Genomic DNA, 27,301 nt, shown 5'->3' on the forward strand with positions numbered 1-27,301 from the left:
CCTGGACTCGGAGCCGTTGGGCGGCAGGTGGTGGCCTACTCAGACACAGCCATGAGCCCTGGGGACCCGCCTGTCAGAACAGAAACAGGCAGGCAGTAAAGACGATGGGGACGTAGTAGCTGGTAGCTCAGGAGGAACGGGCTCTGCCCTCAGCCTTACCCTCAGACGCAGCTCTGTCTCACCCAGGAACCAGCTCGAGTCCACGGAGAGGCGGGGTGCCTGCTGGACTAGAGGCTGCGTGGGGCTGGCAGGCTCCCCTCCTAACTTCCCAGGGGCGGATCTACCAGCCTCGCTCCTGCCGGGTGGCTGCCTCTCTGGGCTTCACGCCACCCGAGACTGCCTGCGCCTGCCCAGCACGCAGCGGTGCTGCTGGCTGCCTCTCTGGACGTGTCTCTGCCGCCGTGCCTTGCTGGGGGGCGGCAGCCTGCCCCCACCTGCTTGCTGCTCCGTCCCTGCTCTGCCTGGCATGTGGCGCAGCGTGGCCAGCGCTCGCCTCTCACTCTCTGTCTCCACCGAGCTCAGCTCAAGAATGGGCGGGGGCGGGCCACGCTCTGACCTACAGTGCAGCGTGGCAGAGGACTCCAACCCAGGCGGAGGCCTCGTCTAAAAGCACTCCTGAAGGGGGCACAGGGAAGGGGCCCCCCACCACCACCACGTCCAGCCCGGCTTGCAGGCAGAGCCCAGCTCAGCCGCCCTGACCCAGACGTGCCGACGGGACTCAGAAGGAGCCTCTGAGGCGTGGCCCTGCTTTGAGGTCTCCGTGCTGAGAAAGCCAGTCATCCCTCTGTCACCCCCAGCTGCGATGATGGGAAGCAGCCCAGGTGCAACAGCGCTGGTACCTACGCCCGCATCTTATGACACCCTGGGAATCAGTCGTTCAGGATGCAGCCTTCTTACCCCACGGACATCGGAGGCCCAACAGCCAGCAGGTCCGCGTGCTCGTGAGAGCACCGAGCCCAGCTCTGTGCTGGCCAGGTAACAGGAGGCAGGGGTTCAGGGACGGCTGGAGCGCCCGTCACCTGCAGGACACGGAGAGGGCACCTGGCCATCTCCAGGGACTTCTCACCTGCAGGAAGAAGCCCCTGGGACAGTCAGACTGGTGTCACCCCCAGCAGGGCCACCCTGGGGTTTCTGTGGCTCTACCTCAGGCTTTGGCTGGTCTCCGGAAGCCTCACGAGCAGGCGGAAGCTCTGCTCTCGCGAGAACAAGACTTCCTAAGGGTCCCAGACACACCCCCTCCCAGCAAGGCAGGGTGGGGCAGGAGGACCCCACGGATGTCCTGAGCCCCTGAGCAATCCTCTACCTCACGGGAGCCACAAGGAGACAGCCCCAGTAGCACCCAGTGGTGGTCACCTCAGGAGAAGCAGATCTGCTCAAGACACCAGAGTGACAGCACAGGGACAGACAGGCAGGAGGACAGAGACCAGGAGGGAGAGGAGGAGGGGCTGAGCCCAGAGAGCCTGATCCCACGAGCAGGACGTGAGGGCGTCAGGAAGTGTGCCCGCCGTCCCCGGCCAGGCTGCGGGATGTGGGCCTGGAGCTGCCCCCTGAAGCGAATGACTCGAAGTGGGAAGCAGAGTTAGGGGCGGACAGAAGGTGCTGGCGTGTAGTTATCACGAAGCCACAGATGGAAATTGCAGCAGAGAGACTCACGGTGAGGTTACGCTGGAGACAGATGAGCTGCGAGATACAGTACCTCGAGTTTGCTTTACAAAACTGCACATGCAAAAAACAAAACAGAACAAAAGTGAGAACACCAGAGAGTTCTAAGAGACGCTAGAACGGTGCGAGCCGCATCGGGTCAGGGCACAGGCTGCAGTGCGCATCCAGGCAGGAGGCCAGGGATGCTTCTATCAGAATGAGGCCAGCCGAGACCTCGGGGGAAAAGAGAAGTTGAGAGAGAAAGAGCACCCACAGAGCAGTGACCCCCACGGCTGGAGGGCAAGAGCGTCACCTTGGGCCGTCCAGCGCAGCTCTGCGCACACTGCCCCCGGAAGGGCAGTGGGGTTGGAAAGGGCGGCACCACTCGTCCGCCGTTCTGCTCAGCCCCCTCACCCCCGCCGGACCTGGCGCCCCACTCCCCGGGCGCCAGGGAGGGCTCACCCCTGTGGTCCCCTGGCCTTCGAGGCGGAGCACAGCCGGCTGACACAGGGGCCCTACCTGCCTCTGGCCTCACCTGGGCCCTGCTTCCTGAACACCGTGCTCAGCCCCCAAGCCACCCCGGCCCCTCAGCTCCCCAGGCTCTAAGGCAGTGCCACCAGGTCACCACCAGCCTCCCCAGGGGCAAACAGCTTCTACCACCAGCCCATCTTCCCTTGAGTGTCCTTCTGGAAGTGTCTTTCTGGAAGCTTTTCCAAAATCAATAGAGAGAAATCACAGATCTCTTTACAGTCCTTTCCCGCCCAGGGGAGGACCAGGCGGGTGGGTCCCCAGCGCTGCCTTCTCAAGGCTGAGTCGACACGCATTTGTGAGGAGCTCACAGCAGCTCAGCCGCCCCGCGTGCAAACAGGCACGTGTGTGCAAGAGAGCGAGCAAAGCGGTGTGCACGGCTGAGTGTATGAGCTTGTGAGTGAGCATGTGAGCTGGTGTGAGTGTGACTTAGACTGTGAACATTAAGAGAACAAGGGTCAGGGCTTCCCTGGTGGCGCAGTGGTTGGGAGTCCGCCTGCCAATGCAGGGGACACGGGTTCGTGCCCCGGTCCGGGAGGATCCCACATGCCGCGGAGCGGCTGGGCCCGTGAGCCGTGGCCGCTGAGCCTGCGGGTCCGGAGCCTGTGCTCCGCAATGGGAGAGGTCACAGCAGTGAGAGGCCCGCGTACCGCAAAAAAAAAAATTAAAAAAAGAGAACAAGGGTCAGAGCAAGCGTGTGTGAGTGTGAACCTGCGTGCGGGAGGGGCCGTGGGCACCGGCACTCGTGAGTCCCAGTGACGTCGAGGCCGACACAGCCGAGAGCCAGAAGGGCTGCATCAGCCTGAGTGTCCCTCCCTTCCAGGAGGCTGAAGGGACTGTCCCCTGAGGCCAAGGACACTGGAGCCCCAGCGGCTCTAGGGGACTCGGGTGCCCGTCTGAGGAGGGTCCGTCGCAGAGCCTCCGTCCGCTCGGGCATGGCCCATGGAGCCGCTCAAACACCACGGACACGAAAGGCGCCGTGAGCATCAGAGGCTCACAGCGCACGTCTCGGCCAGGCCCCCGTCTCACAGACCACACAGCGCCGCTGCGGAAGCAGGTCAGGGCGGGGTCCCACAGAGCCTCTCCCACCACCTCAGAGGCTCGGGCAGAGAAGTGAACACGGAGAGGCTGCTGCTGCCAGCAGAGCAGGGAACCGTCGGGGCAGACAGGACAGACAGGCGCTGGAGCATGGCTCCTGCCCGCAGATGTCTCAGCTCAACACAGGAAAGCAAACAACCACGCACGGTGGTTCTCACACCCACCACCCTCCACACCTGGGAGTGGCATCTCCAGGAGTCACATCAGGCCCACTGTGCGTGCAACAGAGATGGGCTGAGGACGAGGCCCAAAGCCGCGTCCCGGGGGAGGCCGCGGGACCCACAGCTGGCCCAAGAGGGGGACGCAAGGGCCAATGCCCAGACATACCCCAGGTTGGCCGTGACAGGGATGGGCCAGCACCGAGCTCAGGGCCTGCTGTGAGGGAGAGCACCAAGTGTCCCCCAGGCCCCGGGGATGCAGGTCTACAGCCTGCTTCCTGCACAGCAGCATCCAAAACGGGGACGGGGACGGAGGGAGAGGAAGGACATCCAGACTTCCTCTCTGGTGTCCTGACAAGCTCCCCGTGGCTGTGCTGAGGGCCCCTCCCCGCTAAGGTCTCAGCCCAGGTGGGAATGGACACCCTGCCGCACATCCCCAAAGAATGGGCAGCCCTGGGAAGCAGCAGGGGACACAGGACACCACGTTCGTTCCCCTCCGGAACAGCAGGAAGGCAAAAGTTACACAGAAACTCCACAGGGCCCATGTGAATAAATGGGTCAGTCACCAGCCACGTCCTCTACGCAGACCGCCAGCAGCTTACACAGCTCAGGAAGTAACCAGGTCACAGCAAGCCCAGGACCAAGCAGACCGAGCAGGTGCACTGGCCAGACAACAGAACTCCAGAATAACTGGGCACTGAGCCCCCAGCAGCTGTTGGAATGATGGCGGCTGTGTCCTGCCTGGCTCCTTGCAGGCCCCCTGCACCCCTGCCTGGACTCCCGGGGCCTGGGACCTCCCTTTGCTTCTTCTCCCCCAAAGGCCAGCACTTTCTGCTCACTTTAGAGACAGGTCCTCTGCAGACATCCCCCTAGAAAACAGGCCATGGCCCTCTGACTTCCAGGAGAGAATGGGGCTGCTAAGATGCACCCTCACCTGTGCGTGTACACACTCCCACTCCCACAAATGCATCCACGTGCCAGCGCACTCTCAGCACCAGTGCCTGTGTCACCACAGACGGGCCTGAGGTGCTCTGACCACGCAGCACAGTGTGCACGGGAGAGGGAAGCAGCTGCAGAGTGGGGGACTGTGGAGCAGCGTGGGGAGTGGGCACCATGGCGGGGAGTGGGCGCCATGGCGGGGGCTGGCGAGCGGGGCGGAAGGCAGGGGCAGCAGCTCCAGGGTGGGCTCAGCCTGGCCCCGAGCCCCTCTGTGTTCTCTCACGGCCACCCAGTAACCGGGATTGGGCCAGACTTTCCTGCCTCCTTCCCCGGGGGCCAACGCCCCCCAGCCCACCGTGGCTTTTAGCCCTGCGCTGGGCGTTCTGTCCCAACTCGGAAATCCATAATGCCCCCAGCAGCGCTCTCAGCTGGCTCCGGGTGACCAGAGTCCCCGACGGAAGTCTCGGCCCCGCCTGCACCTCTGCTCGTCAGAGAGGCCTCCTCTCGACCCCTGTCCCAACACCAGAACTCGATACTATTGGAAACTGCGTTAAGTCTCTTGGGCTGCTGAAGTAACCCCTTGAATCTTCCAGCTCACAAAACACAGTTCTGAAAGGCGGTGTGTAAGTCAGACACACCAAGTCCCTGGCGCTGCCCACGACTGTCCAGGGGGCCGCCTTCCGCAGTCACTCCCACCCACGGCGTTGCCACGCTGCGCTCTCACCCCGGCGGGGAGAAGCGGGGAGGCTTTACCTGGTGGTCTCTTTGCTCAAAGGCCCTGCAGGGGAGGAGCGCCATTCCCCCGCGTCTCAGCTCCTGGGGAGGGGCTGCATTCTAACAGCTCCAGCCAAGGCGAGGGCCCCTGAGGAGGCCCCGGGGGAGCTGGACTCTGCTCCCACCACCGCCCGCAACCCTCTCCGAGAGCCTTACGCGGCGATGGAGATGTTGGCGGCAGACATGGGGCTGACTTCAGCCACTTCTTTGGCCTTTTGCAGAGCAAGCTTCTGGTTGGCTGCTTCTTCCATCTCCTCTTCGTCCTGTTTGCACAGACAGAAATGTGGAGCTGGCCTGAGAGTGATGTGTCCACTCCGATGCCACCAGCTCTTCCGCCTGGAGCCTCCGAGTCCTTCCTGCCTCCTGAGCCAGCGGAGCCAGGAAGCCAGCTCCTGCCTTAGCACGACCCACCCATGCTCCAGACCCCACTGCTATGCCCACCTCTGCAGGCAACAGTCCCCAGGGTTTCTGTGTCAGCACCCCTTCCCAGGGCACTCACAGCTGACAGCCCCACTCCAGAGCTCCAGCCCCAGGGACCCATTTCTGCATGTTAGTCTTATTCCATCAAAATGCAAACCCACCCCTCCTTTATTCCCACCTGCTCCCCCGCCACCCAGAGCACTTGTCACACTGGAACGAAGTCAGTCTCTGCCCCCAGAGTGCTGAGCCAGGGCGAGGGGCAGGCTCCCCACCCTGAGCCTGGGTCCCCCCCACCCTGCACCACCCACAGGAACCGTCACCAGGAATGTGCCTAGCAGGCACCTTGCAGCCTTTGAGCTTTTCCACCTGGACTCATCGGGTCACATCTGTCTACCTGTGACCATGCCTGGCCGTGTCCCCTTCCCCACTGAGCCCCACGGCTCTCTGCCACCCGGGATAGCATGTGCTCATGTGTGCGCACCTGCACAGACACCCCGCCCTGCCTCTGCCTCTGCATGGGAAGGGAGTGGACATCCAGACAGACCCTCCAGCCCTGACCCCATGGCACTAGGCAAAACCAACATGATCTGCGCCTCAGATCTAGATAAACAACTCTAGGTTGAGTCTATGGGCCCTGGCAGGCAAACTAGTCTCTGTGCCGTCCAGCTAGATCACTGGGACCACCCTTATATCCCCCATTACCCCAATCCCGGGCCCACCTGGCTCCCCTGGGAGCTGGCATTCCCAACATGTCCCAAACTGTCCTTGAATCTGCTTTTAGAGGCACAGTAATGGCAACTAAGCTCCCTATTAGCTGTCTGAAGATTTCCCACCATAGAGAAGAGACATTTAAACTTCAGGCCTCAGAGGGGGAGGCATGGCTAGACCCACCACGGAGCAGCCTAGAGACGCTGTTCCTCCAGCTGTGGGCTCCATCCTGGTCTACAGCCCTCAAATCTCTCCAGTTGGTGTTCTACAAACAAACTCGATGTGAGTTTATTTCCACTTCAAAATAAATGATGCTACCATCTATTTGTGGGACTGTAAAGGAGGGAGTGTCTGCCCTTTGGTCTCTTGGCCAGCCCAGGAATGCCCCATAGCCTGACACAGACAGGCGTCCACCCGCCCCAACTCCCAAAGCAAGGAAATTCCTGAATTAGGGCAGCTTGCCCAAAGGGGCCACCACCTATGGTCTGTGCGTGGATACAGGACCCCAAGGACATGGCCTGTCAGTATGTCCTCACCCACTGACAACCTAGAAGGGGCAGTGAGAGCTTTGAACTCAAGCTCACCCAGCCCAGGACAGCTGGTGCCAGACCAACGATGCTGCTGGGCACCCCTAGCTCACGTGGTCCTGTAAATCCTGACCCCAAGAAGTGCTCTGTGGTTGCACGGGTCCCCCCAGCCAGGGGCTTGGGCCATTCTCCAGCCCCTCCTGAATGGCAAGGTTCAGGCTAGGAACTGGCTGACGACAGAAGTGGGCACGCCAGTGGGATTCCCAATCCTCAGAAGCCAGCACCCAGAAGAAGGGAGGAGTCCAGACCCACAGGCACTGCCCCAGCCCAGCTAGGGGGTGGGGGGAGGCACACCGCACGGGCCGCCCCCCTGGAGCACTCCTCCCAGGGAGCCGGGTGGGGCAGCAGGGCACCTGTACAGCGCGCGCTGTCAGGACCACCGTGGCACACCTGCATCTCTGTCGCCTGCCCTCCTCAGGGAAGGCCCGAGTCAAGCCCCAGAACGGGGACAGTGTTAAGAGTCTTAGGATGTGCTAGACTGGAGTGGGTGCAACACAGTGGGAGGCTGTCAGGGATGGCGGGCGCAAGCGCACGGACACCCCCACACACAGGTGCGCGCACAGGCGCAGGCCCGGTGTACAGAGCAAGTACGCGCGTGCCTGCAAGGAGCAGCGCCTGCTCAGAGCCCCTGACCAGCAGGAGCGCCCTCTGCACCGGGAGCCGGGCTTGTCAAAGCGCCAGCCTGAGGCTGAAACAGCGGGCTGCCTGCACTGTCCAGGGCAGAGAGGGTGACAGCAAGCAGGCAGGGGGTGGTGTCATCTGGAGGGAAACCACAGGGGAGACATGTGTAATCGCATCCCCCACCAGGCTCAAGGATGAGAGATGACTATTAGACGACTCCCACTGGGTACAGCCTGGAAAGAAAGCTGTCCTGCTGGGGCATGGCCTTGCTGAGAACAGGACCGACTGCTCCCCCAGCACCAGCCTGGCCCGACTCTGAGGACAGCGCTGCCCAGTGACAGCCTGAGCTCAGCCATCCACACCGGGGATGACCACAGGGGTCCCTCACTGCCCTTTGGGGTCTTCAGACTGGATGGCCCCTAGGCTCACCTCCTGACGCGTCTCGCTCCTGAGAGGACACAGCCCCCTCCACACAGAGACCAGGGCAGCCTGGCCCCCATCTTCCAGGCCCCTCTCTGGTCTGCGCCCTGTCCTCCACCACCTGCTCCCCCACCTTCCCCTGCCTTTCTGGTCATCCTTCCCAGGTCTTGGCTTCCCAGCAGCCGCCCTTGTGGTCATCTGCCTTCCTGCTGTGCTCCTCCCCACCTCCTCGGTGCCGCTCCCCCACAGCCCTGCCTGTCCAGGGCCTGGAGGAAACACCCCTGGACAGCAGTCACATGGCCCTTAACCCAGGTCCTGGCTCTCCTCATGGCTCTGCAGCCGCATCCAGAGCGACACGGGTTGACCCCCCACCCCACCTACACCTAGGCTGCAGGTGGGTCCCTACCTACACACCTTGGTCAGTTCCTGCGCGTTGGCAAGGTTGTCCACGGCGATGGCCAGAAAGACGTTCAGCAGGGTGTCTGGTGGGCTCCAGCTAAGGAAGGGAAGCCCCCTGACCCACAGCCTCTCCCAGGGTCGGACCACGGCTCTCTGACAACACGGGGCCCGTCTCCCCAGGGCCTGAGCAGCCTTGGCCTCCTCCCTTAGTGTCCACATGCCCCCACCCCCGGCCCTCCAGCCCTGTCAGCCCCAGACACAGCCCAGCCCAGCCGCTGGGCCCTGCGGCCCCCCGGCCTCCTTCATGCAATCTCACATCGCCCGGCCTCCTCGAAAGCCCACACCACCCCTTCCCCCCGCCACCTCTTCAGGGCCGACGCTCCAGGCCGGAAGCTTGCACCGTGTTGGGTTAATCTGCCTTTGCCTCCTAGGAGGGCACAAGGGCTGCCCGCTCTGCCCCCACCTCTCCCAACAAGCACCCAGGCAGCATGTGGGCCCCGGCACCTCTGGGTCCCGTGAGCAGAGACCACCGATGGACCAGCGTCCCGGCAAGGCTCACGGACACGTGCCTGGCTTCGTTCCCACCTTCCTTTACCAAAGCCGAGTCCCGGGACCCCTCCCTCGAGGTGCCCCTCCTCCAGAGCAGCAGGGGCAACGTGCGGAAGGCAGATGCCACAGGAGTGCCCGGCAGGAGGCCGCCACCTCCAAAGCCTCCTCCCACTGTGCCCCCTGGGAGCCGCGACAAGGTGCTCCTATGGCCCCCAGTCAGAAATGAGGAAACAAAGGCCACAGCGGGTAGGTAACTCCCCAGGGTCCCAGGGTCAGGGGGCCCAACGGCCCTGCCCCACCCATCTGAACTCTGCAGGCTCAGGTCCTCGCGCTGCCGCTGACCTGAATCCCTTCCGGTTTCCCGTCGCTGGAGCCACCTCTCCCCATCTCAGCGCCAGGCAGCACTGTCCTCCCTGCGCTGCCCCCTCCCCCAGCCCCGTCCCCAGCCCTCGGTGCCTCACCCCTGTACTGTCCCCGCAGACCCAGGCCTACCCTTGGCCCCCGCGGGCGGGTGCCCTCCCGGTCACCTAGTGCCCTGCACACTGACAATGGGCAGGGAGTCCTTTGCCATGCGGTGTCCGCCGCCCGCTCAATGCCAGCAGCCCCTTCCCCTGAGCTGTGACAGCCGAACCGTCTCAGACCCTGCTGGTCCTGGGGCAGATGCCCAGGGACAGCCCTGGGCCCCATGTTATCCCAGGGGCTCTGGGCCAGTGTCAGGCTCAAGCAGCCGTCGGCTCTGGGTGACCCCTGTGGGTCAGGCCCCCTGTCTGGCAAGGAGGTGCCCTGGGACTCAGGGGGGACCCACATCCCAGGGCAGTGCCTCATAGACAGGCCTGCTCAGGGCCCCAGTGGGGCCCACGGGACAGGACGCCAAGGTCGGCTGCTGCCTCCTGGCACTGACCACAGCTGTGGGCACCCTCAGAGGCCTCGCTACGCAAAGAGCAGGATGAAGGCCATGCCCCTTGGGGCCCAGCCACAGGGACACACTCCAATTGGGTAGCACGGTCAGGGGGCCCTGAGGCAGAGCCTCCCTGGCTGGGCTTGCCCTGACCCCGCAGAGTCCCGCACCCCAGACCCTGAAACCCAAGCCTGAGGAGCATCCTCCGCACAAGAACTTCCTTTGCGCTTCTCTGCAGGTAGGACATTTCCATGGGTGAAGGTTTTTTTAAAAGCCCCGTGCCACAACTTAATTACTGAATTAAATTAAAGTGAAAACAAAATAGATGGCTGCCCTCAGGCTCAAAGCCCACGTCTTCCCTCCGCTGACCTCGCTGCTTGCCTCGGGACACCCCACGTGCTGCTCACGCTTTCCTGGGCCTGCGGCCCGACCTCAGGCTGCATCTGTAACTCAAGCTGCTCCTGGGCAGGGGTGCGTCACGGCCCACCCTCCATGGGAAAGCCGCCCACACGTTTGTGCCGACCACCGGCTCCGTCCTCCTGGGGAGGGAGGGGAGAGCAGGCCCAGGAAGCACCGACCCCCTCGGCCAGACGGCAGAAGGATACAGTTTCCGAACAGCGTCAGGACAATGAAGTAAACCGACGAGAACATGCCTTTGCTGACTCCACCTTGGGATTCGATCCCATGATACATCACCGCGTTCCAGTCCTCCCCAGTCAGGATCTGCAGAGGCAGGCAAAGCACCCGGGGCATGTCCCCACAGCCACCCGCGTCCACACGCACGCCCGCACCCACGAGCCCACGGGCACACGAGTGCGCACACACAGGTCCGTGGATGATGGTCAAGGTGGCCCAGGAGCCTCCAGAAGGACATGGCTGCTGGGCTGGGTCAGGCCTTATAACATGAATATGCTCTGGGTTTCTGCCAAGAATGGAAAGGGAGCTCCCAGCAGGACAGAAAGGTGAGCAAAGGCAAGGAGACCGTGGCAGAGCTTCCCACGTCCCAGAGCTGCCTGGTCACTGCCGCACCAGTGAGGAAACTGAGGCTCAGAGAGGGGCGCAAGCTGCTCACAGCCAGACAACAGCTGCAGGGCCTCTGACCCTCCAGGTTCCTGCCTCCCCTGGCCCAGGGGGTCCAGGCCGCGAGGGCGGCTAAATGCCGTCCTTGCCCCATCGGGAAACACGTGCCTCTTTTTCACTTGTATTTTGGGAAAAGTACAAGGGGATAAGGCGACAGACATTCGTGTGTCCGCCACTCAGAATGGAAATTGCTAACATTTTCTCATATTCGCATCAGGTCCCACTGCCCACGATCACCCTCGACAGGCAACCCCAACCGTGAACCTGGGGGGCCTCCCGTCTTTGTGGTCCTACACCACACAACACACACACACACCTATAAACGAAATACACCATGCGTGTTTTAAACATGCACGGGCAGGCGTCAGACTACATCAGCATTCCGTTCACTCACTCTTTTATCTGTGAAGTTTACCCGAGTGGACACACACAAACCCACTGTTCGTGGAAGGTGCTGCATAGATTCCTTCCATGTACTCACCCATCTTCCCCAACAGGCACTTCCGAGGTTTTTGCCGGTGTGTCCCATTGTGAACGTGAAGTTTGTCTAGAACTGGTTCTGCTGGATCGGAGGTTCTGCACACCTTTGACTTCACTAGACATTTCCTAAGTGCTTATCCCAAATCACAGTCCCACCAGCAACACAGGCTGTGTCTTCCTCACACCCTCGTCCCACACTGAGCACAGTCACACCCTTTGATAGGTCCCAGCCAGCGCGGTGAACGGAAGAGCCAGTCAGGCGGGACATCTTCTCTTGTATCCAGTGGCTGCTCAGATCTCCTTTCTGTGGCCTTTCAACGCTTTGGCTTGTATTTCTGATAACTCACCTTTTCTTACTGACTTCCTTATGTATTCTTGTATATACTAGTCCTCTATCTGCAATGTCTACTGGAAAAATCTTCTGCTGGTCTCCTTTTTGCTTTTAACTAATTTTTTTGTATTATAAAGAAGTTTAATGAAGTCAAATGTATCAGTCTTTTCCTTTATCGTTTCTGCTTTTTGCCCCTTAAGAAATCTCTCTCCATCCCAAGGTCATAAAGAATTTTCCTATATTTCTTCAAATCATTTTAAAGTTTGGCTTTTAGGTCTCTAATCCAACTAGAGCTTGTGGTTACTGCTCTGTGCACACCTGAGGATGAAGACCTACTTTTCTCGCACACAGAAGGCTCGTTTTTTGACCACCCCATCCCCCTCCCATTGATTTAAAATGCCATCTTTTTCATATGACCAACTTCCTACATAGGCTTGGGCATGTTTCTGGGCTTTCTAGTCTGTTCTTTGATACTTTGTCTTTATACCTCACTATCTTCGTTACTGTAGCTTTATAATAAGTCTTGATATATGGACGGGCACATCACTCCTTCTTGAACTGTCCTGGCTATTCTTGGCCATTTACTCTCCCAGGAATCAATATGCTGAATTTCAAGAGCAGTTGTGTTGGGATTTGGATCACAAATTAAATTAGGGAGAACTGATCCCTTTACCACAGTAAGGTGTCCCATTTATAAACATAGGTATTCGGTTCTTTTGGTCTTTTAATAACAATTTATAATTTCACCTGTAAAAGTCTTGCATACTTTTTGTGGATTTATTTCTGGATAACATAGCTTCTGTTACTACTGTAAATGAAATCTTTCATTTTAATTGAATATTCTAATTGAATGATACTGTTATATAGAAAAGCTTTATTTTTCCTAGGTTGATCTTGTGTTCAGCAACAATGAATTCTCTTATTATTTCTAATTGATTCTCTTGAGTTTTCTATGTAAATAATCACACCATTTGTAAATAATCACTATTTTGTCTATTCCTTTCCAGTCCTTCTACCTCTTTCTTTTTCTTATTACATTGACTTCAACTGCCTGAATACTAGATATCCTTGGTTATGCTTTCAATCTGTATTAGTCTGGGTTCTCCAGAGAAACAGAACCAAGGGGAGATGTCTGGGTATATCTTGTGGTCATGGAGAATAAGTCCCAAGACCCACAGCTGACAAGGAGAGACAATGGTGTAAGTTTCAGCCCAACTCTGAGTCCAAAGGCAAGAGAAGATGGATGTCCCAGCTCAAAGATGGTCAGGCAGCGAGAGTGGACTCTCCCTTAACTCAGCCCTTTTATTCTACTCAGGCCTTCGGTGGACTAGGTGAGGCTTCCACATCTGCTTTCTCAGTCCACCAATTCAAATGCTCATCTCATCCAGAACCACCTTCATAGACACACCCAGAAATAATGCTTAATCTAGGCACCCCATGGTCCAGTCAAGCTGACATAAAATTAACCACCAACAATCTTTTATCTGTGATGTTTGCTACGGTCTTTGTAAAATAATAGCTTTATTGAGATATAATTAACATACCATATAATTCAGTCATTTAAAGTGTATAATTCAATGGTTTTTAGTATATTCACAAATACGTGCAACCATTACCACAGTCAATTTTAGAACTGAATTCTAAATTCAGAATTTAGAATTCTGAATTTAGAATTTTATTTCCATCTCTTCAAAAAAGAAACCCATCCATATTAGCTATCACCCAACCAGCTGTAGGTTTGTTTTGGGTTTTTGTGGTTTTTTTTTGAGTCCTCAGTATTTTAAGTTCTTTGTATAACATGTTTTTCATCATAATATCAATATCAATATTTTATCTGTCTAAATCTATTGACATGCTTATTTTTCTCTTTTAAACTGTAGAGATCAGGAAATTACATTGACAAATCATTGTATTACTGAGATAAGCACAGTTTAGCCATGAGGTTCTATTTTATACATGATTGGATTTGATTTTTGAATATTCTATTCCAGACTACCTTCACTGAGCGAACACTTAGAGTGCCTGCCTGCTGTGTGTCAGGCAATCTTCAGGCACTTGAGATCCTCAGTAGACAAAACAAAGCCCCTGCCTCACAGATCTGTGGAAGGAGAGAGCTCTCTGAAATGGAGCCAGGAGGCCTGGATGGAATCTGACCTTTTGACCACTTTATGTCCTAATGCAGGCCTCCAGAACATCTGTCAGAAACTCAAGACACTTATCAGACACCTACCCTAAAACGCCTGGTGACAGCCATCCTTGAAGGACACACATTTCCCTTCTTGTGTCAGAGCACAGCCTCATGGCTTTTGTCTTACAAGCCCCCAACTCTTTCTCTTCCCCAAGACACTCTTTTTATTTTAGCCAAATCTGCGTCTCTTGAATTGCAATTCTTAAGACCCCAAAACACTTATTTGCAGCCTCCTGAAGTTTTTTTGGTTGACAGAGCTCACACTCTTTCTGCATTTTGCTTTCCTTACATTGTCTTTGCCGGGCTGTGGGGTCAAGGTTGTCCTAGCCCCATGAAATGGTTTCTTCCCTTCTCTAGAAGTGTCTGAGTCCATTATCATTTGTTCCTTAAAGGCGTGGCAAAACTCACCTTATAACTCCCCGAGCCCTGGGCAGGAGGCAGGAAGGCAGGAAGAGAGCTTTGACTAGGGATTCCATTTCTTTAATGGTTATAAAATTTTCCAGTTCTTTTTTCTTCTTGAGCTAATTTAAGTAACTAATGTTTTCCTATAGAAGTGCACATTTCATCTAAGTTTTCAAACCTATTGGCATAAAGTTGCCATAATATTCTTTTGGGATTTTAAAAATATCTCCCTTTTCTGTAGTTATATCTCCCTTTTCTGTAGTTATATCTCCCTTTTGGGCTATACTTTTTTAAAAAATATTTTTTTATTGAAGTATAGTTGATGTACAATATTAGGTAAGTTACAGGTGTACAATACCGTGATTCACAATTTTTAAAGGTTATATGCCACTTATAGCTGTTATAAACTATGGTGATATTCCCTATATTGTACAATGTATCCTTGTAGCTTACTTTACACATAGCAGTTTGTACCTCTTACCCCTACACTGCCCCTCCCGTCTCCCCTCTCCCCACTGGTAACCACTCTGTTCTTCTCTTTATCTGTGAGTCTGCTTCTTTTTCATTAGATTCACTAGTTTGTTGCATTGGGCTATACTTTTTATTTGTTTTTTCCTTGATCAGTCTTGCTATAAAGTTATCTACTTTATTAGCCTTATTGAGAACGAGCTTTTTAGGATTTTGTTATCTTGGTATTTTAGTTTTATGTTTCATTAATGTCTGCTCTTAGCATCATTTTTTCCTGCTTTCAATTTCTCTTTGGTTTACTCTATTACTCTTTTTTCTAGATTTTTAAGATGAGTACTTATTTATTTTTAGTCATTCTCTTATTTTGATAATTGCTTTTAAGACTCTAAGTTTTCCTCTAAGTATTGCTTCAGACTCATCCTATGAGCTTTGCTAATTATTGTTCAGTTCTAAATATTCTGTACTGTCCACTGTGCTGTCTTCTTCAACTCAAACCCTCAGCTTTCAAATATGGGGAAGATCTTAAGTGACTGTTTACTAGTGCTTTCTATTTATTTAAGTAATATCAAGAATGTGCTGGACTTCCCTGGTGGTGCAGTGGTTAGGAATCTGCCTGCCAGTGCAGGGGACACACATTCGATCCCTGATCCCAGAAGATCCCACATGCCGCGGAGCAACTAAGCCTGTGTGCCACAATTACTGAGCCTGCGCTCTAGAGCCTGCGAGCCACAACTACTGAAGCCCACGTGCCTAGAGCCTGTGCTCCACAACTAGAGCCTGTGCTCCACAACTACTGAAGCCCACGTGCCTAGAGCCTGTGCTCCACAACAAGAAGCCTGCGCACCTCAACGAAGAGTAGCCCCTGCTCGCTGCAACTAGAGAAAGCCCGCGCACAGCAACAAAGACCCAACGCAGCCAAAGAAAAATAAACAATATAAATAAATTTTAAAAAAAAGAATGTGCACTGTAGGAGTGTGATTCTTTAATGCTTGTAGAAATTTCCAGAGTGACTTAACAAGTGATCAATTTCTGTAAATGTTCCTTGTACCCCAAATAATGACTATTTTATTCACTATCAATTGGCAAGTTCTGTATGCATCAGCCGATTTGTGACTGTTGTGCGCATGAGTTCTTTTACATCCTGTCTAATCCCTTATCAGCTTCATCCTTCAGTCTGATAGAAATAAAGTCTCTTAAAAGAGAGTGGACTGTTGATTTCTCCTTGTAATTCTGTCGGTTTTTGCTTAGTATGTTTTTTGAGCCGCGCTGTTAGGCTGCATCTTCCTTTTATTGTTATGTAATGTACTTCCTTTTTTTTTTTTTTTTTTTTTTTTCTTTTTGTGGTATGCAGGCCTCTCACTGTTGTGGCCTCTCCCGCTGTGGAGCACAGGCTCCGGACGCGCAGGCTCAGTGGCCATGGCTCACGGGCCCAGCCGCTCCGCGGCATGTGGGATCTTCCCGGACTGGGGCACGAACCCGTGTCGCCTGCATCGGCAGGCAGACTCTCAACCACTGCGCCACCAGGGAAGCCCTGTACTTCCTTATTTTTACTACAGCTTTTTTTTCACCTTCTTTTTCACTTCTATTTTGGCTGATGTTAACATTACACCAGCTTTCTTTTGGTTAAGGTCTACTTAGTTTATCTTTTTGTACCCATTTAATTTTAAATTATGTACGATTTCAAACATTCAGAAAGGTACAATGAATAATATTTAAAGCTCTGTGTACCCATTACCCAGCTTAAGAAATAAAACTTTAAAATGTAGCTGAAGTTCCCTCAATAGAAATCTCCAGTCTCATTCCTCCTCTCCCCAAGCCCACCTCACCCTGAATTTGGTGTTAAACATTCCCATGAAAGCTTTTACACCTTTACTTCCATATATACCATAAACAATATTGTTATGCAATATGTTTTGAAACAAGATGTTTCCATCCTTACTAAATATTTAGTATCATATGCTAAACCATAATGGAAAAGAATGGAAAAAAGAATGTATATATATATGTATAACTGAATCACTTTGTTGTACAGCAGAAATTAACACAACATTGTAAATCAACTATACTTCAACTTTAAAAATTAGTTAAATAGTATCATATGCTTTGTATTATTCCAAATCTTGCTTTTTTTTTTTTTTAGCTTAACATTGCTTGTGATCCACGTCAATATAGTTAATTCTAGGTCATTCACGGTCCTGCTGCACAGACGGAACACACTCTCCTTATCCACTCTCCTGATGATGCACAATCAAGAGGTTTCCAGTGTTTTGCTATCATACACGATGCTGCTGCGATGGTCTCACAGGTCTCTCTGTGTGCATCAGGCCAGGGACCTTCCAGAGCACGTACCCACAACCCCAACTGCTGTTGTGTGAGTTCCGGTGGGTTAGATACTGTGACATTACTTTCCAAGGTGGTTCTACCAACCCACCAACAGCATAAAGGAATCCTCATTTCTCCACATCTTCTCTAAAACTTGAGACTGTTAGATTTCTTAATTTCAACTAAACTGACAGGTGGGTTTACTTTGCATTTCCTGACTACGAGTAAACAGATGATGGTTTTTACAGGGCTACTAATCAGCCCAATTTCCTGTCCCGAGCTCCTTGCTTATACACTTTGCCCTTTTCTGCTGCATTATTTGTCTTTCCTTTTTGATTTGTGGAAGTCTTCGATTTATTCTGGTTATTGGTTATTTATTCTGGCTGTTGGTTATTAGCTAATGCTGTGGAAACATCTACTCCCAGCCTATGACTTGTTTGTTTGACCTTCTTATGGTGTCTTTTGATGCACAGAAATTTGTATTTCAATAGCCAAATTCGTGAAAGCTTTCCGTATGATCTGTGCTTCTTCACATCTTCCTTAAGAAGGCTTCCCCTGCCTTCAGTCAGTAACATTACTCTCCTGTATGTTCTAAAATTTCAGAGCTGCTCTTCACATTTACGTCTTAATTCATCTGAACTGATATTCAAATCTGCTACAGGGTAGAAATCCAACTCCATGTTTTCGTCTAAGGATAACCAAACTGTCCCACTCCATCTGCAGTGACAACATGAGTGTTCTGTGTATATAACTATTTCATCTGTAAATAATGACATTTTTCTTTCTTCCTTGGCAATCCTGAGAAATTTTATTTCATTTTTTTTCTTATTCTACTGCACTAAGACCACTGATACTAGCATAATCTGCTAAGGGCTTTTATTTGCAAGGAGTGTTGGGTTTTATCATGGGATTTTCTTTTAGAAAAAAAAATTCACGGGCTTCCCTGGTGGCGCAGTGGTTGGGAGTCCGCCTGCCGATGCAGGGGACGCGGGTTCGTGCCCCGGTCTGGGAGGATCCCACGTGCTGCGGAGCGGCTGGGCCCGTGAGCCATGGCCGTTGGGCCTGCGCGTCCGGAGCCTGTGCTCCGCAACGGGAGAGGCCACAACAGCGAGAGGCCCACATACCGCAAGAAAACAAAACAAAACAAAAAAAATTCACGATGGACAGTTTCAGACATACAAAGTGGAGAGTGTAATGTATCCCTACGCACTCATCACCCAGCTTCAACAATCAACACAATTTGCCAGTCTTGTTTCATCTGCCTCTCTCTCTGGTGCTTGCCTGTGCTTTTGCTAGAGATCAAATGTTTTTTCTGATCATACATGATTTTTTCCTTCTTTAATCTGTTAAGATGATGAATTACATTAATAGACCTTCTAATGTTAAATCATCTTGCATTTCTAGGATAAATTCAAGTTGATCATAAAGATGATCTTTAAGTACATCCAGATTGGATTAGTTCTTATTTCCTTCAGGATGTTTTGTCTCTCTGTGTGTGATAGTAATCTACATTTTCCTTCTCTTATATTGCCCTTGTCTAGTGTTTTCATATCAAGGTTATTCCAGTCTCATAAAAGGGTGGGTGTTTCCTTTTTAACTTCTCTTGAGTCGTCTGTATAAAATTGGAGTAACCGTTCTTAAATATTCAGCAGAATTCACTTGTAAAACTGTCAGCGTGGTCTCCAAGGCAGGTAGATTTTTCAATTATTCAATTATTATTCAGAAATTATTCAATTTCTGAAATAGCCCAGGTTTTCTGCTTCTCCTTGGGTTAATGTACCTTTTCCCCCCATTTATCCACTTTCCTAAACGTATCCGTATCCGTGTCTGCAGTGCTCTCAGTAGTTGGGTGTGACTCTCAGAATCCGTGTCTGGATGTGTCTTTCTTCCACCTCGAATTGCGGCTCTCTGAGTGGGAATTCCAGGCCAACAGGGACCGTCCTCCAATATTTTAAAGTTGTTTTTCCCAGACCTTCTGGCATCATTACCACGAGAGGCCTGCCATCAGACTGGCATTCTTTTGCAGGAAATCTTTGTAGAACAGATTTTAAGATTTTCTCTGTATCAGGCTGTGTCCAGGTCTCAGCTCTTTCTGGAACATCGCTGGCACCCTCTCTCGCCGCCTCTGAGCCGCAGCTGGCTCAGGTCCTCCACGTTCTGAGAGGATCACGGCAGTGTACGGGTCCGCCTCCACTTTTTATTTAAACAGCTCGGTTCAGCCTCCACTTTTTATTTAAACAGCTGTGTCTTTTACTGCTAGGAATGCTACTTATTTATCTTTCGCATTAACCAGAGATCCTCAGTTCCGAGGTGGCTTTCTTCCATAATTCTGTGCTGAGTTCTTCCTTCAGCCCTCTGGGGGTTAAGGGCACCTGCATTAGTATGCTGCTTCCGTTTCTTAGGAGCGGCTCACCCTCCACCTGTGGGCGTGGTCGGGCAGCTTCACCAGGAGCAGAGTTCAAGCTGTTCTCCCCCTGGTCACATGCCTCCTTGTGCCCTCTCCAACCGCATTCAGAAGCAGGGGCTCCGGCCTGGGTCTCAGGCCCTCGACCCCGTGTCATTCTGTGGGCGTTACAGGCCCAGCTGAGCCAATGGTCAGTCCTGGCGATCTTCTCAGCCTCCTCCAGCCTCAACCACTCTCTCAGCCTCCTTAAAGGGCTGGACGCTTCCCCAGCTCTGAGTCAGTGAAGCCATTGGCGATGCTTCTGATGGAGACGGTGCGAAGGCTAGTACGCTGACGGGCAACCCAATCCTTAAAGCTCAGAGGAGGGCGAAGCCACAGGACTCGAAAGCGGGGTCGGACAGGAGAGCGATGACGGCCCGGGGTCTGGAGTCCTGCCAGGCCGGGAGCAGACGCGCCTCTGGGAGAAGAGCTGTTCTGCTCCACCCAGGTCAGGAGGGGGGCTTGCGGGTGAGATCACTAGACTGAGTCAGTCAGCCAGCCTCCAGTGGGGTTCGGATGGTCGGCTGGAAAGACGCCTTCCTTTGAGAGAGGAGCCCCAAAGGTCCCCTCTCCATACACTCACTGTGGCTCCAGCGCTGGCTGGGGGGCAGCGCTGGCTGGGGGGCAGCGCCGGCAGCCCCAGAGGCCAGGAGCAGGCGGGGCCCTGGCCGGAGCGCCTGCAGCCTGTGGGCCTCCCTAAGTGCCATCGTGGGCACCCCCGCCCCGCCTGTCCTGCTGGGCCTCAGACGTGGCAGAGGATGTTCGTGGGACAGAGGGCTTTATCACATTGGTGAGGCCAGTGGGGGGCACCCAGGGGCCACAGCTCTGTGAGGGGGACAGCACTGAACCGGGAGAGTCCTCAAGAGGGAACCAAGGCTCAGCGTCCCCAGGGGCTGCGGGCAGCGTGTTTCCAGATAGAAAGGGAAACTGAGGGGCCGCTGGGGCCACTGGAGGGAGAAGCCTGGGGAGTGCTTTCCCCTCGACTCTCAATGGACAACGATGGCTGTGATCGGTTCCAGGTCTCGGGGGCAGAGAGGTAAGTGGCGACCTGAAGCCAGGGCCTCCCAAGGTGTCCACCTGCTCCTCGGGCAGCTCCCTCCCGACCCCGTCCCAGCGCGGGGGGTGCACGTCAGAGGCCTGCTGTGCCTGCCCCTCACGGGCGCTGGGGAGGGGCTGACGGGGAAGGCAGGCTGTGCGCCCTGCACACCCGGCAGGGGGGCCCCACACGCCAGAAGTGAGCCAGGAGCCAGGAGCCTTACCTGGAAGACAGTGAGGATGGCAGCGGGGAAGGTGTCAAAGTTGGTCGTCGGAGTCTCGTCCTGAAAGTTGAACCTGAGAGGAAAAAGGGTCTTGGACAGAGGCAGCTCCATCGGGACCAGGAGGACGGGCACCTGGACGGGCTGCGTCTGGTGTCAGCGGCACCCCCTCGGGACCCTCGGGGGGGAGCGGAGGACGAGCCCGGGGCGGCATCGTCCCCTCTGAGCCCTGCGTCCCGGGGGCCCGGCCTCACTTACTGTCCCCCGAAGAGCTGCATGCCCAGCAGAGCGAAGACCACGATGAAGAGGAAGAGCAGGAAAAGCAGGCTGATGATGGACTTCATGGAGTTGAGCAGGGACACCACCAGGTTCCGCAGGGAGCTCCAGTACCTGCGGGGAGCGGCCTGGTCCGAGTGCGCCTGGACGCCCGGACGCGGACGGCACGTGCCTGTGGCTTCCGGCACCTGCTGACCTGAGCGCCCCACACTCGGTGTATGGAGAGTGCTTTCTCCAGGGGTCCAGACCACCTGTCTGGACCACGCCCGCCCCCCGCCCACAGGGACAGCAGACACCGAAGGTCCAGCGCTGAGCTCACGATCGCCTCCTACACCTGCTCCCCAGTCTCCCCCTGCCCATGACCACGGAACTCGCAGGAAGCAAGGGCCACGGCCACGCAAGAGAAGGGGCTGCACTGGAGCATCCATCAGCATCGCCACCCTCAGCACGTGGGTCCCCACGCGAAGAGCCTCCGCTGAGCAGGCCGGGCAAGGGGTGCAGATGCTGACCCCAGCGGCCCCTCCCAGAGGGCCAGGGCCACACAGCACGGAGCAGCCCTCCAGCCTCGACTCCCTTCCACCCCACCCCTCCAACGCTCCTGGGGCTCCGAGACTCTGTCCCTCTCATTCAGCTGGACACCCCTGGCTCACAGGCCCCCTGAGGTCTGCCCACGGTCTAGCTGCTGCTGGCTCACTGGGTGATGAGACCCCTCCAGCTGCGACCCCAGCAGAGCCCAGGCGGACGTACCACACGCCTCTGTGCCTTTGCACTTGCTGTCCTCTGCCCTAGCCTAGGGCATCTGCCTGGGGCATCCCTGGGCCCTTGTCCCCAGTGCTGCTTCACAGAGGCCCACCATCCTCCTCAGGCCCTCTGACTAGGTAGGTGAGAGTTAATGGGAGATGGGCTGGAAGACTCCAAACAGCCTTCTCGTGGGATGGGCGGGGTGTAGGTCAGCCCACGTCAGGACAGGGGCCACCCGCTTTCCAGGAGGAAATGGAGCTGCTAAGACGCCAGGTCCACGACCGAGGTGAGGGCAGCGCCGGCCATCACCTCCTGAAGCCCCTTCTCCCGCAGAAGCAGCAGAGGACGGAGGGCAGGTGGCGCAGGGCACCCAGCAGCCTTTGTGGGCCAAGCCGACCGAACTCCTGTCCAAAGCTCCTCCACGGTTAAACTGTCCTGACCTCGAATGGCCTCAGGTTTGGATTTAAAACAGAACAGAAAAGACCAGGAGGCTGTGTCGGTCACTGCAGCGGGGGCCTGGAGCCCAAGCCACCTGCGCAGGCTTGGTCTGGACCGTCCCACAGCTGTCGTGACCCGGGCCACCAGGGACACTGCGCGGAGGCTGCTGCCAGGCACGTGCGGGCCACGCGTTCCAGACGCTCACAGGGTGGGATCCTCAGAGCCTCGGGGTGGCTCGGTACCACTGTGGAGTCCTACGGCCATGGCTGTTGGGGTGAGGGCAGCTCTGCTGCTGCCGAGACAGCTGTGGACGCGGGCGGCCCCCCTTCCCAGCACGGCTGCTCTGGCAGAGAGGGGGGCGGTTTGGCCTGCGTCGCATTCTGGCCTGGGCCTCAGCCTCCTTGTGGGCGAAAGGGAGAGACCTGCTTCCAGGGCTGTGAAGAGCTAAGTGGGATGAAACTGAACACACGGTCAGGGCCTCGTCCTGTCACCAAGGACAGGACAGGCAGTGTCGGCCCCGAGTGGAAAAGGCAGGCCTGGGAGTTCAGGTGAGAAGGTCAGAGTCCCGTCGGGGCCAGGACGGGAGCAGGGCTGCAGGGCAGGTGAGCAGACTTAGGGGCGGGACGGTGGGAAAACATCCGTCTGATAACCTGTTTTCTCCATTAACTAGGGAGCACAGTCATCCTTTGAGGGTGAACGGGGGGCTTGCTGATTTCAAGAGAGGAGACAGGGTGACACTGTGAGGAACGAGCTAACGAAAGAACCAGAAGTGCTGGGGCAGTGCTGAGGCTGGAAATGGCGCTGCAGGTGGACGGGCTCCCAGGGCCGACACGAAGTCCTGCTGGGCTGTGGCCCTCGCTCGCATGGGCTGCTTTGGGACTGTCTTCTGTTTTTAACCAGTTAAAACCCACAGAAAGAGATTTCAGGCAGCTGAGGGCAAGACCCATGCCGCATATCCCCAGGAGTGGCACCTGTGTTGGCCTGGCTCCCACGCTGCCTGCGCCCCCACCCCCCAAAGCGCACGGATGACATACTTCGTGACTTTGAAGATTCTCAGCAGCCGGAGTGCCCGCAGCACACTGATCCCAAAGGAGGTTCCTGGCTTGATGGCCGCCCAGACCACTTCGAAGATGCTCCCCACGATGACCTGCAACGGAGATGGGGTCAGCCTGGGGTGCGTGTGCGGCTGCTTCTCTCCGTAAGCATCTGCCCCGCCCACCCCGTCCGCAGCTCAAGCCACAGAAGGCAACATGAGGCGCAGGCCTCACACTGAGCCCCTGCAGCCTCTGGGAGCTGCAGACGGTGTCCGTCCTTCCCCCACCCAGACACACCAGGAGGACACAGAACATGAGCGAGTTTGGCCGCAGCTTTCCCGGCAGATCTTAAAGCCTCCTCGTCTGATGCCTCCCCTGCGCTTCATCACAGCCCGGTGACCCCTCTGGGGCCGGCAAACCGCCCCCGACAGCTTTGACTGTTAGGCTGCTCTCACACAGACCCGCAGACTCTGCTTCCTTGTAACATCCCCTTTCTGGTCCTGCCACCTCTGAGATGTTCCAGTTCATAACTGCATCTTGTCTTCTTCCGAATAGCGGGAACCAGCAAGTACCACCAAGGACAGATGGCGGCAGGCCTGCCCCTTGTTTCACCAACAGTCATCCCGGGCGCCGTCCACGTTGCTGGACCGGGACTTGCGGGCAAGAGGCCTGCCCCTCCTTCCAGCCACTCCTCAGCATCCGTGTCTCGCGTGAGGGACTCAGAAAGGGCAGAGCAGCAGGGCTGAAGCACAGCGGACCCCTCACCCAACGGCACCCAAACAGAATTCCCTCCCCGGCCACTGCACCTCGCAGGGCACAGCCGGGCTTGTGGCCAGCGTGAGCGCTCGTGTGCTCTTCGTGCGTGCGGCTAATTCTCACTCCTTCTAAGCTGGCTTCTGCAGCCGGCGTGGAGAACTCCACCGCCGAGCGTCAATCTCTTAAACTCCCTTTTGCTTCGCTTGGCTCACACATCACCTGAGGTTTCAGTCACTTCCACCCATTTCATACCAACTGTAAACACGATCAGCTCGACATCAACATCCTCACCAAGCCTGACAAACAGTGACTGTGCAAGGGCAGCGGCCCCTGCAGGTTAGCACTGGTCCACGACCCTGCGTGTCTGGTCTGCTGGCTGCACCAGCTCCACGTCGCCCCAAATGCACAGCCTTCCACTGCACGTTTCCCCACCTGGACGCAAGCGCATCATTCAGAAGAGTTCAGACCTGCCCACAGCTGCTGCACCCACTACAACCCTAGCAGGGCAGCAAATGGGACGAGCTTGTCGCGTCTGTCCTTGGTCCCCTGAAAATCACCACCAATTTGTCTCAGCATCACACAGCACCCAGATCATGCCCAGGGCTGAAGACTATTGTTTTCTTTTTTTTTTTTTTTTTTTTCCGTATGCAGGCCTCTCACTGCTGTGGCCTCTCCCATTGCAGAGCACAGGCTCCGGACGCACAGGCTCAGCGGCCATGGCCCACGGGCCCAGCCGCTCCACGGCATGTGGGATCTTCCCGGACCGGGGCACGAACCCGTGTCCCCTGCATTGGCAGGCGGACTCTCAAAAACTGCACCACCAGGGAAGCCCAAGACTATTGTTTTCTAAATCTACTTTCTTCTCACTGTCACTCTTCCAACATGTCTCCTATTTTCCATGAATCCTCAAAATTTGCTCGCATTGGTTCACAATGTAGGTGGCCCCTCAAGACGGCCCCCATGATCCCCACTGCTTCGGGTTCACCCCCTTGTACACCCCTGTCCCCTGGAGGGTGGGATGGACCTAGTGACCCACTTCTAGCAAACAGAACACAACAAACATGATGGGCTGGCACCTCCGAGAACAGTTACAAGAAGACTGAGGCTTTGGACTTTGTGCTCTCGGCCCTCTCTTGGGCCACGGCTGCTGTGTTGTGAGGATGCTGGGGCAGCCTGTGCAGAGGCCCATGTGACCAGGCCCGAGCCTGCCAGCAGCCACCGGAGTGAGGCCGGAGGATGACTCTGAGGTCTGTCAACAGCCACGAGCACCAGCTTGGAAGGGAGCTCTCCAGCCCAGCGGAGCCTGCGAGGACTGAACCTCGGGAGGGAGCCAGTGAGTCACAGCCTGGCTGCCCCCCCACCGGAATGAGAGGACGAACATTTGCTGCTTTAAGCCACTAAGCCCTGGAGTAACTTGTTACCCAGAAGGAAAGACCAATAGCGACTTGGGAAGCAGGAGTGCCATGCTGCTGAACTAAGAGCCCCAGGCGCGGGGCGGCTCTGGAGGCAGGGAACGGCCCCAAGCAGCACATCAGCAACGGCCTGAGGCGCCCTGAACACACTCTTCCGAGGGTTCTGGGCTCTGAAGGTGCCGCCCGTGAGGCCTGCAAGAGAGTGAGGGGGCACAGGAAACTAAGGATGGGAGCAGGCAGAGAGCCATGCTGCAGCCGCAGAGGCAGCAGGAGACGTGCCTCCCACGCTAGGGCGCTGGCGGAGGCGCCGTCCAAGCAGAGTGCGTGCGGTGCTGCTGCCTGGCGTCTCCTGCTGCTCGCGGCCAAAGGCAGGAGGAGGGCGGGAACTGAGGAAGCACTGCTAAGTGAAGAGAAGCCACAACTCGCTAGTTTGGGAGATGCTCAGCCTCTCCAGAGACCAAATGAGGCCAATGTTAAGAAATGGCATGGTCAAAAAAAAAAAAAAAAAGAAATGGCATGGTCTAAAAATGAAGCCAAGGGCACGACTGGGGCTGGTATGGAAGATCCCAAAGGATCAAAGGCGGGGCCTCAGAGCATATTCAGCCGCTTTCCGGCCCTTCAAGGGATGTAGGGTGAGCCTCGCAAATGGGCCTCATGAAGCTGTAAGTCCTCCAGGACGTGGAAGGGTGTTGACCTTGGTCATCTCAGCAGCAGCTCAGTCCGAGAAGGGCTCATCTCTAAGAGAGCTGTGGGCAAGGCTTCCGTCCACTGGCGTGAACTCTGGGAAGACTCACAACACACCCACAATGCTCTTAAAAGGCTTACATGCACAAAAATATCACCAGCTTGGGTTGAAATGCCAAAACCAAAATGAGGCCTTTGGATTCCCAAAATTCTACTAAGTAGGAAGCAGACCGAGAAAACCTCAGCTGAAAACGTTTACTACCTTTCACGAAAAGGAAAGGGGACTCAGGGTAAAACCAAGAGCCCAAGGGCCCCCAGGCCCCAGAACGAATCAGGGCTTTCCCAACACTTGCCGGCTGGAGTCCAGCCGGCCCTCCTGTGCATCTCACTGGCCCCGTTTTGAACGGGAAGGTCTAAAGCAGCTACCCCTGCCCATCCCACCGCCATATGCTGGGTGTCGGGGTGGATAGCTTGTCTCTCTCAGTTCACGGCTCTAAGACTGAAAGGAACTGTAGGAGCCTCAACCAGACCTGGGTCCGATTTGGATGGCGAGATTCGGGGCACTGAGCTGATGCCGCGATGGGATGCGTCTGGGGAACTGGGAGTGGAGGTGAGTGTACCTTACACTGGGAGGAACCTGGATCAGGGGACTGTGGTGGTCACAGCCTCCGGGACGGCCCGAAGGACCCTGCCTCCTGGTGTCCGCATTCTCCCCATGAAAAGTGGGCGGGCCCGGTGACTCCTTCCTGACAAAGGTTAATACAATAGCGAGGCTGACGGCTGTCTCTCCTGAGACTGGTTTCTGTAGCCTCTGTCAGGTACTCGCATCACAAGCTGCCACACAGTGAGGACACGCAAGCAGCCTGTGGAGAGGCCACGGGACCGGGAAACGAGGCCAGTCACCAGCCACGAGCGAGTCCTATCAACAGCCTGTGGTGAGCCTGAACGCCACCCTGCAGTCCTAATCAAGCCTTGGGATGACTGCGTCCCCGGCCTCAGCTGGGCTGTAAACGCGTGAGAGATCCCGGGCCACAGGTTCCCTGTAAAGCCACGCCTGGATTCCTGACCCTTAGAAACTGAGAGATAATAGATGCTTGTTTTAAGCTGCTAAGTTTTGGAAAAATTTGTTGGCTTGTGTGCAAATTATTCCCCTGCCCTGGGGCCTAGCTGGTTCCCAGGCACCGTCAATCTGAAGTCTCCTCTCCTCTTTGGGTCCCCTCTGCCTACGGGCACCACAGCTTTCTCTGTAA

General features: G+C 55.5%; 1 protein-coding gene across 4 annotated transcripts in view; it reads right to left on the reverse strand.

Annotated features, from left to right (window-relative positions):
* The window catches only part of CACNA1B (calcium voltage-gated channel subunit alpha1 B), a gene marked incomplete at both ends in the record, with an annotated part of 195,796 nt that overhangs the window by 83,027 nt on the left and 85,468 nt on the right, over positions 1–27,301 (reverse strand). For all 4 annotated transcript variants that reach the window (XM_079706058.1, XM_079706056.1, XM_079706057.1 and 1 more), the window contains 6 exons: positions 5,295–5,401; positions 8,309–8,376; positions 10,346–10,463; positions 20,714–20,786; positions 20,969–21,100; positions 23,200–23,312. In XM_079706058.1, coding sequence (XP_079562184.1) covers positions 5,295–5,401; positions 8,309–8,376; positions 10,346–10,463; positions 20,714–20,786; positions 20,969–21,100; positions 23,200–23,312 — 611 coding nt within the window. The remainder of the gene's footprint in view (positions 1–5,294; positions 5,402–8,308; positions 8,377–10,345; positions 10,464–20,713; positions 20,787–20,968; positions 21,101–23,199; positions 23,313–27,301) is intronic.

The sequence above is a fragment of the Hyperoodon ampullatus genome (genome assembly GCF_949752795.1).
Source record: "Hyperoodon ampullatus genome assembly, chromosome: 6".
NCBI lineage: Eukaryota > Metazoa > Chordata > Mammalia > Artiodactyla > Ziphiidae > Hyperoodon > Hyperoodon ampullatus.